This window comes from Apus apus, chromosome 2, assembly GCF_020740795.1.
Source record: "Apus apus isolate bApuApu2 chromosome 2, bApuApu2.pri.cur, whole genome shotgun sequence".
In the NCBI taxonomy this organism is placed as follows: Eukaryota; Metazoa; Chordata; class Aves; order Apodiformes; family Apodidae; genus Apus; species Apus apus.
In genome coordinates this window covers 2,485,715-2,503,467 of record NC_067283.1, presented here as the reverse complement: position 1 = coordinate 2,503,467, position 17,753 = coordinate 2,485,715, and the positions used below count along the sequence as shown (strand labels likewise).

Genomic DNA, 17,753 nt, shown 5'->3' with positions numbered 1-17,753 from the left:
GTGCTGAAACCCATTAGGATACACACAAAAAATCTGCAATTCTGTCTTTGCATGCCCCAAAACCCCATTCAGCTCCCAGCCAAGTTTTGTTGCATGTTGTCAGATATATACAAGCCTTAACTGGGTTCCTTCTCTCTCCTGCAATGGGATAGGAGATGGGACTGAGATATGCCTGTAATTTACATATATTATTACTGTATGTCCCTGATAGCATGTATAATAATGTGCTATGTATCAGCCCAACACAGGAAAGACTCTCCCTGCTCTCGGGCTTAATCTCAACCTGTGTGACCCAGCTTGGTGCCTGTGCATAGCAAATGAACAGAATTGCCCAGATACTTAAGGATAAACATAAAGCTCAGCAGCACTTTCCTGGCCCAGAGTCAAAGTATGAAACAACTTGCAGGATCAGGACCGAAATTTGCTCAGAATCTAAGACACAAGACAAAGAGATTTCTCCAGAGTCTGTTAAAGTCAAGGGAAGCTTTCCCTTGAGCTCAACCTGTCTTTGGAGCAGAAGCTAAAGCTGAGGAGAGGGATACGTGCAGGTACTTATGCAAACATTGATACGTATGTATACATAGGCATATATATCACATCTGTACATAAATACATTTTCTCATAAGAAATACTTTTTGTCAAATAATCCTCAAAGTTGTTAACTGGATTTTTCTAGGAGATTATCTCTGGGAGCTGCTATCTCCAATTCACCAGGGAAGTGGGTGCATTTCTCCAGCTCTGCTACTCCCATGTTCACAAAACAGAAGCTGGCCATTCTCACAAAGCCTTCATCACTCTCCTTCACCCTGTCTTGTGACCCTCTACAAGAACACCCGCAGTACACAGCAGTGCTGGCAGCTGCCTACCAGGTGAAGAACACAATAGTATGTGTCCTGGCATGGGAGACAAACCACGGCTGGGCAGCATAGATCTCCCAAAACTGTAGGCCTCCATCCTACTTGAAACTGATGAGAAAGTTCATTCACTCTCTCTGCTTCCTCAGTCAGAGGATACAATATATCAATCAAGAAATTCATGGCAGTATTCACTCCCTCCATGTTCTCCTTTCTCCCAAAAATCACATATCCAGAACAAGAAGGCAAGGGAAAGAAGCAGAAGATCAATGGATTACAAAATAAATAAATAAATACAAATTGAGCAAGGAATTATTCTGTGGGCGCTGAAACTCATGAGCACTGACTTCTCTGTCCTTCTGTCCAGATTTATGATGTCCAGAGAACGTTGTGCACACATATTCATGCACATGGCAGCCTCTCCCTCTGGAGAGGCCATGTTTCTCATCTACTTAGCTGTGCATTTTTGTGAGACTTGTGGGTGTCCAGTATCTTTGAGGACCTCTGCTAAATGAAGCTTGTTAGGACAATAGGTCCAAATGTCATTAGGGGGACAAACAGACAGGCAGCAGGATTGCTTAAGTCTTGGTTCCTGCAGAAACCAGCTGTAAGAGACAGAGCAGAGGAGTAAGGTTTCTGAGAGCTCTTCCATGAGTCCTTCCCTACCCCCAGCCAGTCAGCCCCATTGGAACCACAAAGCACATGGCCTAAGGGACATCAATCCCTTTGCACAAGTTCTCCTCTTACAATTAAAGGTCTGCATTTAAAACACACTTTGGAAAGGCCTTAATTTCACAGAGAAGGGGACCAACTGGCTGAAAATTACACAAATTACACCTGAGGTGTAACTATCTATTCTCTCCTAATATTAATAATGAAGTCTAACTTAGCATAATAGTGCCTAAGGGTAAGTTCATGCCTAACTTAGCACCCAGACAGTTTTAGTAGCAAAACCTACACAAAGACCTGACATTTAGGTGGTTTAGAGAGATGTTCACATCACTTCTCTCACTCTTCCATTATATTATTGCCACTATATTATTCTGGCATCAAAAGAAAAATCCCAGGCATCTTCCTTGACATCTTTAAGATCAAAGAAAATTTAAGATAAGCCAAGCTCTTCCTTATTCACAGTAACAGAAACAGTCTGGGAATTTGAGGACTAGACAGCACAAGTGTGTGAATATATTTGTACAGATCTTATCTACAAGGTCAGCAGAACCGTAAAAACCTCAAGCTCAGGGGAAATCAACATGAGTTGGTGACTCTTGCCACAGAGATTTTGGAATTGTGATTGGCCTTGAGAGTGGTCTCTGTCTTGATATCTCCACTTGGAAGCTCATTATTGGTTACAAAATCAGTCCAAATTACTAGTTATTTGATCATTTATGCTTCTGCAAAAGCATCTTTCTTGATCCAGCCTTTGTGTTGTAGGGCAGCACCACAGAAAACCAAAAAGGACAGACTTGTGAAGAAATACAAGTTCCTTGTCCCTACGGTCTCACAGCTGCAGGCAGGATGAGCCTAAGGATTTGGGCACAATGGAGTTAGAGCCTTTGACCTAACTTTGTTCATCCACAAATCAGGCACCCAACTAATCATCTTGTTTCTCTTGATCGCCAACATAGAAAGACCAGCTGCTACAGAGAGAGTCGTGGCATCCAAAGATTGGCACTGAAGAAAAGTCTGATGAATCACAGTGAGGAAGTGTCAGCCTTCATTCATTGACTAGAAAGGGAGCTTAGATGACTACTTCAGATGAGATGTGCAGCTCTGAGATGGAGTATGACGAGTCCTGCTCAGCACGGCCACAGAACGTCAGCATTACGTACGTCTCTACAACAGAGTGAACCAAACTAAACTCTTCAGTCTTGGTCTCCACTGTACTGACTCATGTGTGTCCAGCTGCCCTGGTTCTTATTCTCACTGGTTTTGTTTTGTGTTTTTTTTTAAATAGTGAGTCAAACATGACTCTAGCACAGCTTTTCCTCCTGTACCTCAGGCTCTGCTCACTGACCCCATACGGACATTGAAATGGGAAGAATGCAACCAGCCTCTGCCAGAGACTAGGAAACTGTCTTCTTTCCCAGATTTCTATCTGTTTAGGGTTGTGGAGGACAGAGAAGGGATGTGATCTGATGTCCCATATCCTAAGGATGTGACTTAGCCCCTGACTTTTTTTTCCCTTGGCTTATCACAGAGTCTGCAATGAATTAGATAGCCAAGGTCTTGCATATTCCCCTACCCTGCTTGTACTAGGGATGGACAAAACTGGGCTCTTGCATGCAAGAATCCAAACCAGAGCTTGTATTGCCCTATTTCTGGAGCTGGTGTGCAGGATAGAATTTATCAACTTATTCTGAGTACCAGTGTTAGAAGTAACTGGAGCTACCCCTGGCATCACTGTTAGTGGCAGACACCACCTCTGTATCTGTGGCTGTAAATATATGCTAGACTATATAACCCTTGAATTGTTTCTGTGATACAGCTTGGAGACTCTTCTGTTAAACATTACAATCTACTTGGAGTTTTAATGAAGCTCTTAGAAAGCTGTACTGAACACCCTGCCTTGTATCATGACTGAGCTTCAATCTTTCATTTGCCAGGAGACAGTGACTACACATTGTGTCAGCAGGACAGATGGACTTGATGCTCCTTTCTATCACAGACTTCCCATATTCCTGTGGGCCAGTTGCACCAGAGATTTCAGTGGCCACAGAATTAGCATTTCCCTGTCTGATTCCCAATCTTCTGCTAATGTGTCTTATCTATTCTCTTTCAACTCAGCTGTTTGCCCCATCTGTCTGGACTTTATACTCTTGCAGGCAACACTGAGTTCCCACTGTGCCCTTAGTCTTCTGTTGTGCCTTCTAGGCTTTGCAATCAATCCATTAATAACCATGACCTGTCCTATTAGAAAAAGACTGTGATCCAGGAAGCCCCTTCGTTAACCAAATGATATTCTTGTTAGTAATTAGTCAGTGCTAACTACCTCTTACGTCCATTACTTCTCCACAATTCTGATTTAGGGATGTTTCATCCAGCCTGGGGCACATGAGGACGTAGGAGGTGATTTTTGGATCGAATGATTTAATGATGGTAGAACCTGTTACACCTATTATTGCAAACCCACAGTGGGATGCATCTCAATTAACTTAAGGTGTTTAATAGTTAGATAGCTAAATCTGTCCTGCTTAACTTCTGCTCTCCCTAAGGCATGTGAGGAGAAATAAGCACTTCAATAAAAGCAAGAGAGCTAATCTACTTTTGCTCACATTCAGAATGAGCTAAGGGTATTCATGGACCAGTCACTGCATCCCACTGACAAGGGGCAGCTCAATAAAATCAGTTAATTGATGAGGTTGCAGCAATGCAGTCAATAAGTCTAAGGCATAAAGCAAGAATTATGTGTCTGACTGACCTGCACTTGACTTCTTCTGTCCTCTTCCACTTAACCTCTTGCTATTTTGTCTGAGCATTTCCACCAGCAAGTCTTTACAGATGGTGACCAACCACACCTCTGCTAATGCTTCAGCAGAACAACTATCAGACCCTGGAGATCAGGCTGTCACTTTCTTTCTCTCTCGAATTACAATGTTTGTGAATGGGAGTGTATCCAGGCTTTGAAAAAAATCATCATGCTTTCTTCAAACCAGGTGGTGAACGAGCTAATTTGGACTGAGCTTCCCAGTCCCCAGATTCTTCACTGTCAGAAAAGAATAGACTATATCAACACATATTTCCAAACACTTTCAGTCCATCTTCCTAGCACCTACACGTCTTCAGGGGACCACTTTCTTCAGAGCCTTCAGGACATTTCTCCATCACCATTACAAAGCCAATCCATAAAGAGAGGTAGCACTCCTGTGGTATGCAGGGTCAAATGAAATACCCATCTCATGTTCTGGATCAGTTAGGCAAATTATTTCACTACAAATGCATCTGGACTTCTCTTCCCATGCATGAATGTGCAAGAAATTGATACTTCATAAGAATTCCCTTCAAACACCTTTCTGAGTGATGGGATATTTGCTCTTCTACGGATGTGGAATGCAACACCAGGAATTCACCTGATGGCTTCTTACAGGTAATTTGTTTGCTAAAGATACAAAACAATGGCCCCCAGGATTTTCAAAGAGGTCTTCCAATGGAAGTATCTTCTTCCAGTATTCTACAGGTCTAAGGAGATCAAAAGATGCTGAGATGCTCCTAACCTCTAGGAGTGTGTTAAAAAATAGAAAAAAAAAATAGTTGTGAGAAAACTGGCACAGCTGGGTGTGCTTCATCTCACTCCAAAGAAAATGTCTAACATAAGTCACAGGAGTTACATCTTATTTCTCACCAGTAACTCTAAAGGAAACTTGGCTAGAGGCTGCTAAAGTTGCAAGATGATTCTGCCTCCAGAAGGGATGCAAATCAAACCTGGACCTCTCAAAACCCAACATTGATCAGATTATTATGCCTCTAAAGAGGTGGTGGGTCTCAGAGTAAATTCTACAAATCTTATCTAACACCCAGTGGTGTTTCCCCAGTCTTCACTAGGCTTTGGATGGGGTCCTACCTGTCCAGCAAGAGCTGGCTGTTTTATTTCTTCCTGGCTACTGTAGGCTCATAAAAAAATGGAAAGACTCCCTTAAGCGTGTCCCTCAGCCTGCAAAGGATTTAGAGTTGCTTTCTGTCAGGCCACACAACACTGTCAAGCAACAGGCTCTATTGTTGCTCTTCTGGGGACAGAGGGACACACTGAATGGTAGGCTTGGCAGCTGTTCAAGGAGCTTCATTCCTGCCTTCCCACCTCTTAGGAAATATCTCTATTAGACAAGGTGCACCCCTTTGGAAGCAGAAGAAACTCCTGCTCTGCTCAGAGCTCCTTGGCTTCATTTCACAAGCTTGGCTACAGCTCAGGTGGGCTCTGCCTTTTCTCTCTGCTTCATCCCACAATGGGAATTCTGTTTAAATAACTTCCACAAACAGCTGAACATGCCTAACTTCATAAAACCACATCTGCCAACAGAGATGGAGAGGAAATACAAACCTGGAAAGTGAAATCAAGAGATGCAGACTGGGAAAGGAGAAAAGGTTTTGATTTCAGAGAATTAAAAGAAAAACAAAGCCAGAGGAACTCTCCAAAATGCAGGTAGAACTCTTGCATTAATAACAGTGATCTTGTCCTCTGCTGAGGTAAGTGTCATGTCAAGGAAGCAAGAAAGCCATTTTATAGATTTTTTTAAGGTTTTGAGGTAAAGTTCTATTACAAGTTTGAGCCAATGACCTGCGGATGTGGTTGGAGAATTGTGGGAGACACTGGATGTGCTTGGGGATAAGGAGCATAAGCAAGATGTATTTGTGCTCTGGAGTGTGCTGGATTAGAGGCAGCATTAAATGTGCTGTAAAGAAAGCTGCAAAGCATTCAAGGTGCTGAGGCTTCAGCAGCTATGCTGAGACATGGCAAAATACAAGATGTTGTGAATTTGCTCAAAAGAAGGTGTTTTTAAAGAGGTTTTTTGTACCAACCTGGGTGGCATGTAGATTCCTGCAATAGCATTCCATGACTCTACCCCTTCCAACACACCAATGAGCTTTGTGCACTGAAGAGTTTATTCAAATACAGGTAAATGATGGAGGAAAAAGTCCATGACTTGATTTTAGCCATTTCAAAAGAGAATTAGAGCTCATGTGTTAACAGCCAGGAAACCAGCAAACTCTCCAAGAGGATTCCCTGGTTTGGGTATAATCTGCCTAAAACTGGGTCACAACGGCAAAGAGATCTCTGAGCTGGTTGCCTCAGTTCTTCCATAGTCTCAGAAGACTTAACCACACAAGCTCAGTCGAAGGACTGAGACATAGAATCATAAAATAACTTGGGTTGGAAGGGATATCTAAGGGTCATCTAGTCCATATGAGTTGCACAATAATAAAGTGCCCACTTTGAGGATGAGGATCATCAATTAAGGAGCCAAGAGCACCTGGCTTGGATGGAGACATCAAAACTGCAGACACTTAAAGAATAAAATGAATGTCACCCCAAAAATAATTTCACCCTGCAATAGGCATCAAGTGCCACTGAGCTGCTCCAGAGTTTTCTTGACTGGCCTCCACCTGCTGCTGAGGAAGGACAGTGTCATCAGTGGATTGTGTACAATCTCTGCCAGGCCTCTGAAGGCAACCAGGATGCCACTAGGCATCTTAACTAGAAGCAGAACCTATAAATGGGCATCTGAGGGGAACCCAGGCATCAGCTTTTTTCAACCAGATCTCTGGAAGACATGCTTACATTGACTGCAAGGATGAATGCAGCCATCAGGAGAGTTTACATAATCTGTGACAGACATGAAGCCAGACCAGAAATGTAAAAGGTTACCACGATCTGAGCTCAAGGGACCCCTAAGGTACTCTCTGATCCTTCCAGAAAACCTGCTGCAAAACACTTTGGGCCTACAGAATGCCCATGGAAGAAGAGAAATGGCCATCCTAAACCTCTGGGATGTCTTGTGAGGCCTGTGATGTGAGAAGAGAACCAGCCCACATGCTATGATGTGACCTTGTTGATGAAGCCTGAGAGTGTGCAAGGATCATAGAATGGTTTGAGTTGGAAGAGACCTCAATCTAGTTGCAACCCCCCTGCCGTGGGCAAGGGCACCTTCCACTAGACCAAGTTGTTCCAATCCCCATCCAACCTGCCCTTGAAGATGCAATAGCAGAAAACATGTAATAAGAGAAGAGCATTTAACACCAGTAGAGTGTGGAGGAATATCCATGTTGGAAAAGAGTAACAGCATCCTCACTAAGAGCTCTCACTATATCAATACAAAACATAAGAAACTATTATTTACCCCAGAACAGAAACTGTGATGAAGAGACCAAAGGAACCTTGAGCTCCTTTGATGGCCCAGGCTGCACAAATGCAAAGTGCTCTCTGGTTAACAACAACATCCAAGTGGGAAGGGAACTGTGAATATGCAAGGTGAAAAACAAGGCAAAGAGACAAACAACATCTTTGTGATGCATAATGCTCTCCCCTGGCTTACAGGCTGTTTTTAAAAGCAGTGCCCTATGTTAGGAGTTCAGAACAAGAGAGTTAACAGCTTGGTTTCTTCTTCCCTTCCCTTGTTTTTCGCAAGTACCAGTAGAATTAGGAGTGAACTGTTGAACTGATGAATTTTCGCATGTTGTGCTAAGATGTTAACAAGACTTAAAGCAAATCTTGCCACTTTTAAAGGGACAGAAGGGGTGAAAAGCATCAGGATCGGTCCTGATTAGATGGAAACCATTGGCATAGACATGCCAGGAGTGGCTTTTCTGCAAGACCAACCCTGGGTCTGATCCAGCAAAGCCCTGGTGGGTATGTGATGGAAGGGGTCCTGTCCTTACAGACTTTCCTGAATGTTCATCTCCTTTCAGTATTAAGCCTCACTGAACTGTCTTTGCTTTTACAGACCTTTACCTTGCTGCAGCCCTGGGGCTGTGCCCCATCCAGCCTTAGCTGAGCTTGTGGACAAGACATAGACGCTCTGGCCAATACTTCTCACCCTGCCATTTCCCTTTCCTCTCTAATATATTTCAGCTGTTTTAACTGGCACCATCAGCCCAGCTCCTGCCACCACCTGACTGGGTGGAAAGCACCGAGCTCCACATCACCAGAAGACAGTGGGTGTCCATTTTGAGCCTAGAAAGCCCTTCTCCTTTGCAACAATGGTCTCCAGATCTCCCACATGCTCCACCTCCCCTCTTGCCATCTGCACTCTTTGGCCCCACATGGTTTTGCTTGGGATCCAGAGCTAGACCATGAATCCAGTCCTGCTGCAGGAAGGAAATTTCAACATGGATGTTGGTGGAGGTAGGACCAGACCATCCCTGTTTGCAAGAGGCTCTGGGGATGAGACTCAGCTCCTCACACAGGCAGCCACGTCCATCGTGCTTCCTCCAGCTCCGCTGCCCAAACGGAGCATCCGTGACTCAGAGGCCGGAGGATTCCCCCTGTGACACATTTGTGCAATGCCTGTTAAGTGCGGTCATTACGCCCAAGAAAGGCCTTTGAAATGCAGCCGGGCTACTTGAATCTTGCTCTCGAGGAACTGCAAGCACAAATGCCGAGCAAGGGGGAAGGGGCCACATCAAACCATGGTTGTCCCACCAGGCTTTTCTTGCACTCCTATACATGCAAAGCAGAAACATCTGCTTTTCACAAGGTGTAGCAGGGAACAGCCTCCTTCCCCTGCTGCTTTGCAGCCGTGCTAAGCACTGCTGATGCAGGAAGAGGTGCAGGGACTGGCAGTTCCTGTCTGGAAAAGCAGCTGTTGGGGTCGGGTTGGCTCAACCCAGTCGCAGGAAGCAGGATTCAAGCAGGAAAGGGATCCCATAGATTTGGGATGGAGGCACCAATGAGACAGCTTCATTTCCCCTGGTACAATCAGCAATCCTTCATTTTTCTTTCCTAGTAAAGACCACAGATTCACAGCAAAAGTCAAAGCTCCTCCAGCCTGACCCTTTAGAGGGAACAGTCAAAAAAGGGGTTTTTTGACCAACAGAAAGCAGGGCTATGACCACCCTCATGTTCTAACTACTCTACCTGGAAGAAGCAGTGCTATGTGGACGAGTGAAACAGATGGTCTAGGTGGCACAAAAGCTCAGAGAGGAGAACAGGACCCAGCTATTTCATTATTGTCCCCTGCCACTGAAGCAGACACTGCTTCAGAAATGCCCTGGTGCCATGCATGGCAATAGCACCCAGGGACATGGGACCTGGGCAGAAAGGTCTTTAGAAAGAAGACAAGACCTGTCTTCCCCTGGTGAGCTGGACAATTAAGTGTCTTGGTGCAGTCTCATGGCAAGGTCCAGGGCAGGACCCTTAAAATTTTCTGCCTCTGTTTACCCACCTGTAAAATAGGACTAAAAAACATCCTCTCTCTTCCTGGACACATATCAGAGCTTAAGCCATGTTAGTAGATGCACCTGAGAAGGGCTGGGTTACAGAATTATTCTCTTTCCCTTATTTTAGTTAGGTAAGGCTTGTTTGAAGCGAAGCCTTCATTCAGTGCTTCGAATAGCAAGTTCATGGTTTTCAGGTAAACTTATCTAATAAAGTCCTCAAACCTCTCAAAATGGAAAAAAAAAATAGTATTTAATGAATACATAGTAGGATAACACAATTTAATAAAATGAGTCTAAAATCTGAGTAGATGAGGACTCCTCTTCAGCACACACTGTGTGTCCAGAAGGGTCCCAGCTCTCCCTGTGTCAGACACAGGGATTTCTTGCTAAGATCTCACAAAATTATCAGTTCTTGCCATGAGAAAGGCTTCTTGTGGAATCTTGGTCCAGTCATTTAATCTCCTCAGTGAAGCTCCTCCATGCCTGGTCTATCCCAGGAGCAACATAAATACCCTTAGAGTCAGTTTTTCCAGCCCCACCACGAAAAAATGGAGACAGGAAAATATTTCTCTTACTATTTGCATGCTACATCCTTCACATGGAGCAGGCAAGGGCTGTTTCTTACCACTTACATCTACACACCAAGATCCCCTAGACCCCGTTGCTCTCTATCCCCATGGCTGTTTGGGTGCAAATCACCCATGTTGTGCTCCAGAAAAGCCAAGCTAGTGGTGAGTTGATATCTGAGACCAGGGGATGAATGGATTGAGAGCAGCCCTGTGGAGAAGGACTTGGGTGTAGATGAAAACCTGGACATGAGCTGGCAATGTGCAGTCACAGTCCAGAAAGCCAACTGTGTCCTGGGCTGCACCACCAGAAGTGTGATCAGCAGGTCCAAGGAGAGGATTTTTCTACTCAGCTGTGGTGAGACTCCCCCTACAGTGCTGGGTCCAGTTCTGGAGCCCCCAGCACAAGAAGGACATGGAGCTCTTGGAGCTTGGGATGCTCAGAGGGCTGGAGCAGCTCTGCTCTGGAGACAGGCTGAGAGTTGGGGGTGTTCAGCCTGGAGCAGGGGAGGTTCTAGAGAGATCTTATTTCAGCTTTTCAATACTTCAAGAGGGTTTATAAAGAGGACAGGGACAAACTTTTTTTAGCAAGGCCTGTAGTGATAGACCAAAGGGGGATGGTTTTAAACTGAAAGGGGAGATTTAGACTAGATAAAATGAAGAAATTGTTCACAATGAGGGTGGTGAGACACTGGCACAGGTTGCCCAGAGAGGTGGTAGAAGCCCCATTCCCAGAAATATTCAAGGTCAGGTTGGACAGAGCTCTGAGCAACCGTTCCAGGTGAAGATGTCCATGCTCACTGCAGGGGGGTTGGACTAGATGACCTTGAAAGGTCCCTTCCAACTGAAACCATTCTACGATAAAACATCGTCCCATGATTATACACTGCCTGGCAGAATAGGGCCATGTAAAACACTGCTGTAACAGAGGTACATGTACATAAAACCAATTCCCTTGGGGCGAGGGTGGGAGAGGGCTGCATGTACAGGGATTGCACCGTGTTCAGCTGAAGTGCAGCCACCCCTGCAGAGGAGCGAGGCAGCTCTGCAACCCCACACGGCAGAGGAAATGCAGATGAACGGCCTCGCCTCCCAAATGCCAACCCCCTCAGCTCCAGCTAATCGAGGGGAGGAGAAGTGGGTAGATGCAATTCATATTTCCGAGCTCTAGAGATTGCTTTAGGAGCTCTGGGTGCCCAGGCACATGGCTGGTGCTGTCCCTTGGGTGACCTTCCACAGCTGTGCCTCCCTCCTGGCTAACCAGGGATGATCACCTCTCACTTAACAGGGCTGCTCTCTGCCAAACCTAAGCTTTGTTTCCTCAAGCGTGGAGCCTGCCAAGACTCACTTTGGTCCTCCAGCATTTGCAACAAAAGGAGAATCGGGTTTCTCATGGGATCCAGGACCTGGCCTGACTTTCACCCACTCCAGTGCAAGCTGGGTGCTGTTCCACCCGCCCTGAAGGAGACAGATCTTAGGAGAGACCTGAACCAGGTCACAAGCCAGGACCTCATCCATGCTCTGCTTTTGTTGAGGTGATGTCGTCAAACTCTGACAGGGACATGTTCAGGTGTTGCACCTGCATATTGCTGGAGTAATGCCACTGGGTTCCTTGTCTTCTGTTGGCAAGGCTCCCTCCCACCCTGCTTCCATGCACTTACATTTCCTAAATAACAAAAAAATAGAGATTGAAAGATCTTTTAGATCATTCTTTCCAACCCTCACAGGCTGTAAAGTAGCTACTGCAGGACATCATAGGCTTTGGCCAGCTTCATCCTACATGGAAGATTCAACTAATAGAGATTTTTGTTACCAGCCTTGGGGAATGAGCAATAAGCAGCCAACTCAGGTCACAGCCAGGACAATATTCCTAACACATATCCTACATGTCCAGTTTCCAAATACCAGCCTGGCATCTCCAGTAACACTGCATTCATGGTGTTGGTCCTGTCTCATCTCCTTGTTCAGTTCATTATGGGGTCAATCCCACCCCACTTAGGTGATACAGGTGTTAGAGAGAGCAGCAGAAGACACAGGAGCTCCACCACAACCAGCAGAACAGAGGAAAGGACAAACATTGGTGCCTAAAACAATGCCACCACATGAGGTTCCAGCCAGCACCCATCTCTTCCAGCAAGATGTCCTCTTCCAGTACCTCTCCAGGAACATGTTTTTAACACCTGAATCACTCAGCACACACCAAGCTGCCTCTCACCCAGGAAGAAGAAGGTTTGAGATGCCAGTTGGCAGGATTCTCCCACAGAGAAGAGATCTGCCTCTACTTCTAATGCAGCCCAGACACCCTCTCCCATGATTCTACTACCAGCCTCCTGGGTTACGAGTTAAGATCCCCAGCACTGAAGGCTTGTGTTAATATTTATTGCTGGGTTTTTTTTCCTCCTGAATCAAACCCTTCTACCTTTTGAATAATTTCTGCACTTAGGCTCAGACCAACTCAGGCCTCATGCCAGTGATTAAAAAATACAATAAAAAGCTTTTTCCACTCCATGTTCAGTCAGCCAAGGCAGTGTAAGTCAGTTGGGAAAAATTTATATTTTTTTTTTCATGTTACTCCTATGACTCTATAATAAACCCCAGGCCCCCACAGGACATGGGGACAGGTTACATCTAACCCACCCTCACCACTCACTAATTCTGCTTCTGAATTTCCTAAGTTCTCCTACACTCACTCCAGTCTCTCTTCTTTTTGTTATTAAAAAAAACCAACACCGCACAACAAAACACAACAAAACAAACAAACAAACAAAAATGAACAGCACTAACATTTGAAAAAAGAGCCCAGCCTCATTTTTGCTCTTAATCTGGCCCCCTGGGAGTGGAAGAGTCTGTTGCTGCTACCAGTAGCTCCTTTAGGTTGAACTGTGCAATGCTGGGCTGGAGAAGGTCCCTTGGGGTTACTGGGCCACAATAAATCACACCAGCACATCCCTAAAAACTTACCCCATCAGTCCCAGTGAGAGCCAGTGCCCTCCTCTTTTATTATTTTTAAACAACTATTTTTAAAGCCTTTTTCATCCCTCTCTAATGACATTATTTGGGAATTTTCTGCTTTTGAGGAGCTCCTGTAGCTTTCTCCCCCCCATCCTCACTGAAAGGACATGGATGGAGAGTGAGAGCATCATTACTCTGAGGGATCTTTTCCCTTTTGCTCCACTGAACTTCTTCCAAAGGTACCCCAGGCTGTGTGGACATGAGCAGCACTATATGACCTGATTTTAAACAGGTGCCCCTGTGCCATGGGGGGGGACAACAGCAATTTAAACAGCTCAGCCAAGTCCAGATCTCTGTTTAGAGGCAGACAGAAACTACAGTAACAGCCACACTCCCACTTAATTCCCTTGACAAACACACACTTGGTGTTTCTCCTAATTTCTTGTCTTTTTTGGGAGAAAGATCAACCAAAACCTACACAAGAATATTGTTTATCAGTCCCTGCCTTTGCTCAAATTGTCTCGAAGCTGGCAGCACTGTGAGCACCCACAGCTCTTGGTGCTTTAGGGTGAGTTTCCACTTTAAGTAGATACTATTATTGGGGGGGGGGGAAAGAACAATTTGGTAAATTACATATTTTTCTGCTGTAAGCAAGAAAGTTACTATGAGCTAATCCGGGAGAAGCTTTACACAGAGATAGTTGAGATGTATGTTGCTTGCACTACCAGACTAAAAAATCCCAGTCCCTTCAAAAAAAAGAACACCAACAACGAAAGGAATGAACAAAAAGAAATTAAAATAAAGAAGCACGAGCGATTTGCCGAAACAGCTGCTTTGGAAGGAAGCTGTTCTGGACGAGGAGAAACTCAACTGCACACCCAAATACTGGGACGTGCACGGGTGCCTCTTGGGGACCCCTGTGCCACCCTCCAGCCCCCCGGCTCTCCCGGCTGCAGGGTTGTCCCCCAACTCCAGCCGCCGGGGTGCCCGGGGGTTTGTAAGTTGCTGGAGGATAAATAAAGAGGGAAAAGAGGTGGCTGGGGGTGCGAGGAGGAATGTAGGCAGCCCACGTAACAGCACCCGGCCTCTCCTCAGACTCCCCCCACCCCAATCAAAACCTCTTTTGCATTTCCATGGCCTAAGGGGGGGTTTGCTCTCCTCGAGAACGGAGCGTCTGAAACCGCTGGGTGACACCGGGGAAAGGGGGGAGGCTGAAACCAAACCGAAACACCCCCAGCAAACTAAAGAGGCGCCGCTAAGGTCCCCCAGCACACACCTGATGTCCCAGCTTGGAAAGAGCCCTCCTGCCCCTCTCTCCACTCCCTCTTGCCCTGCATTTTTCCCTCCCGGCTGCCGCTTCTCCCGCCCCGCGGCTGCGGCGGGACCTCGGTGGGTGACAAGGGAATATTTATGTTGGTATTAGAGGAATGCGTTTCCTTCTCCAATCAGGAATGCAACCGGAGTTTCTAATTATAAGTTAGATGGTGGCTGGGAATAAAAGATTGCTTTTTAATGACTCCCCGTCCAGGTGCTCTTTCTTGCCTGCCTTCCCAAGAACGCATTTGCATTTTATTGCCTTTCTCTCATCCCAACGAATTCCCTGCTTTCAGACATACCTGAAATAGTTGGAAAGGCTGCCTTCAACACCCTCACCTCCGCACCGCCGGGCAGCGCGGAGGTACCGCAGCCGCGGCCCCTCGCTCGCCTCCGCACCTGAGCCCGGCTGCCGCCCCTCGGCAGGCGCGGGGGGGAGTGGGCGGCAGGGCTCGAAATGCCCTTGAAAAATCTTAATTCGTATTATTAGCATTTTGGGGGTGGGTTTATGATGATGATGATGATGATTCTTGGTGGTTTTTTTGGACGCTTCTCAGCTATTTCCAGCACCGCCCCGGGTGCGGAGCAGCCCCCGCTCCGCGGCCGCCCTTTCCCCACCGCTGGCGCGGAGCTGGCAGCTCTTTTTCCCCCGGGCAGGAGATCCGCACCCGCGCAGCCGACGGCAAAGAGAGGAGCCCCATCGGCTCGCCTACCCTTCCTTGCCCCGCACAGCTCTGCTCGGCGCTTCCTACGCGTTTGCCCGCGGATCAGGAGCCTTCCTGCAGCAGGGCTTCCCCGAGCCCAATTAACTCCGCGGGGTAATTAGAGCAGCTCTTGCAGTTACATGCCTTGCCCAGCACCATTTGCTTTTTGTGGGGGAAGAGAGAAAAGGCTCTTAAAGGCGTAGGGTGCAACGCGCGGAAACAAAATACATACAGAAATAAAACGGGGGAGCCGCAATCCGGACCAAAACAATCACTGAGGACTAAGCGCGTTATCCCGCGGGAAGCGGCGGGTGCTCAAGTCTCCGCTGATCTTGCGCGGGGCAGCTCCGCGGCAGCGCCCGGCACATCTCCCTCAGCCCCGGCTCTGCTCCCTGCTCTGCCTTTCCAACCAGCCCAGGTTGTTCAGGCTCCTCTCACCTCCTTTCTATCCCATTTTTTTATTTTTTTCCCTTTTCCCTAATTCCGCCCCCCCAACCCCTTTCCCTCTAAATATTCCTTAAAGCGAAGGGGGGGAAAAGAAGAAAAAAGTTTTCATCCTTTCCTCCCCTTCCTTCCACCTGACTAGCTCGAAATCACCTTGAAATGCTCATGTCAACTTGTATCATTATCTCTTTAATTCAGGCAGCGCCTTTTGTTCTTCACAGGAGAGGATCAAAGCACTTAAAAAAAAAAATAACTTTCCGATCGCTCTCCCTCGCTCTCTCTCTTTTACAGTAGGAGAAGGAGAGATCAGGTATAACCCAGTCAAAATAAACAAAGTGAATGCATAAATAAAAGAGGTGAAATGCAGGTTCTAAGAACTTGCTGGCGCTGGAACAATCCCACCTCTTTAGCTGAGTGGCAACGAAAGGAGAATTTCAAGTCATCTTAAAGGCAGGGGTTGCAGAGAAAACAGAGGAGGGGAAAAAAATAAATGAAAATGAGAGGAAAAAAAAAAAAAAAAAAAAAAAGAAGAATAAAACTTACCACCAGATTGGGTAACTTGACAGAGCCTGACTCAACCCACAAAGAAACAGGAAATATCCAAAAGAGGCCATTGATGAAAAGTTGTCTTTCTTTTTTTTTTTTTTTTAACCAGAGTTGCCAAAAACCTTCCTTTCTTCTGAGGCAGGATGATTATTTTAATAATAATAATAATAACAACAACAACAATAATTTAAACAACAACAAAAAAAAAAAGTCAAATGAAGTGAACACAACCCGACCAGGTAAATCCTCTCTTGCTTCCTCTACTATTCTCAAGGAAAAAAAAAAAAAAAAAAAAAATCTCAGAGAGGTAAAAAACTCTTCTCTCAGCCAAGACACTGAAGGCAAATATTAAAAAAAAAAAAAAAAAAAGAAAGAAAGAAAAAAAAAAAAAGTTTGAAGTAGCTCTCTTAAAAAGGACCCAATCAGCACTTATTGCCAAAGGGAGAATTCTGATGCTTTGGCTTGTTCTGTCAATCAGGAGCGCGAAGTCAGGAATGAGCTAATTGCAAGGAGATAGTGTTTTAATACTCATTAGGGGGCACGTTGGCCCACAAGCCAAGGGATAAAATGTAGTTTTAAAAAGGGGAAGGAAGATTTAGGGGGTTTAAATAGACAGGGGGGACCCCTGTGGATTTGGGTAGCTATAACAACCTGCCCGGATTTCACTCCCTGGGTCGAAGCTGCTAAAATGCAAAAAAAAAAAAAAAAAAAAAGGTAAGAAAAAAAAAAAGTGAAGAGGTTTTTTTTTTTTTTTTTTAGTTCTTATTTTTTCGATTTTCTCCTTCTTGCCATTCTGTCTTCTCAAGCCCCCATTTCCTCACGGTGATGGTCAGGATTAATTTCAACTAACTTTCTAGCAACTTTCAGCTTGTGGTTGGTTGGGTTTTTTTTGGTGGTGTTTTTTTTTCTTCTCCCCCCCCCCCCCCCCCCCCCCCTCCTTTTTTTCATTTAAAAAGAAAAAAAATAATTAAAAAAAAGAGGATTTGCACCCAGACATGCACTCGCACACACACGGACATGCACACCCCCTCAGACACACACACACCCCCCTTCCCCACCAGTCCAACCAGCCCAGATATCCAAGAGCTCCACTGAAGACATCTGCAAAGAAATCAACTTCTTCCATGCAAATCTCACTAAGGCTCATCCAGATCATCACAATTTGCAGGAGTCCCAGTCCCGGACTTTTTGCGAAGACGCTGCTGCAAACGACTTCATCCACCAGATCCACCCCACAGGGCACTAGTAATTGATCTCTTTTTTAATTTCTCTCTCTACAGATTGTAACAATTTCTCTCCTTTCAGTGGTGGTGGTGGGGGGTGAGCTGGGCTGGGCTAACGAGGTTCCAAAAAAAAAATCGGTAGCTTTTTTTTCCGTGGGGTGGAAAGAAAAAAAGAAAAGATTCATATGATCATAAAGATGTAGCTCCTCGAGAGTGGGTACGTGGTTAGATTTGCTGCTCCTCTGGAACATATTGTTTAAAGCTTGCTGGATCTGTGAG

At 45.7% G+C, this 17,753-nt stretch overlaps 1 protein-coding gene across 1 annotated transcript in view; it reads right to left on the bottom strand.

Annotated features, from left to right (window-relative positions):
- Positions 1-16,327, bottom strand: part of WNT3A (Wnt family member 3A) — a 90,287-nt gene extending 73,960 nt beyond the window's left edge. The window contains exon 1 of the mRNA XM_051610772.1: positions 16,249-16,327. Coding sequence (XP_051466732.1) covers positions 16,249-16,319 — 71 coding nt within the window. The 5' untranslated portion in view covers positions 16,320-16,327. The remainder of the gene's footprint in view (positions 1-16,248) is intronic.
- Between the last annotated feature and the right edge of the window lie 1,426 nt (positions 16,328-17,753).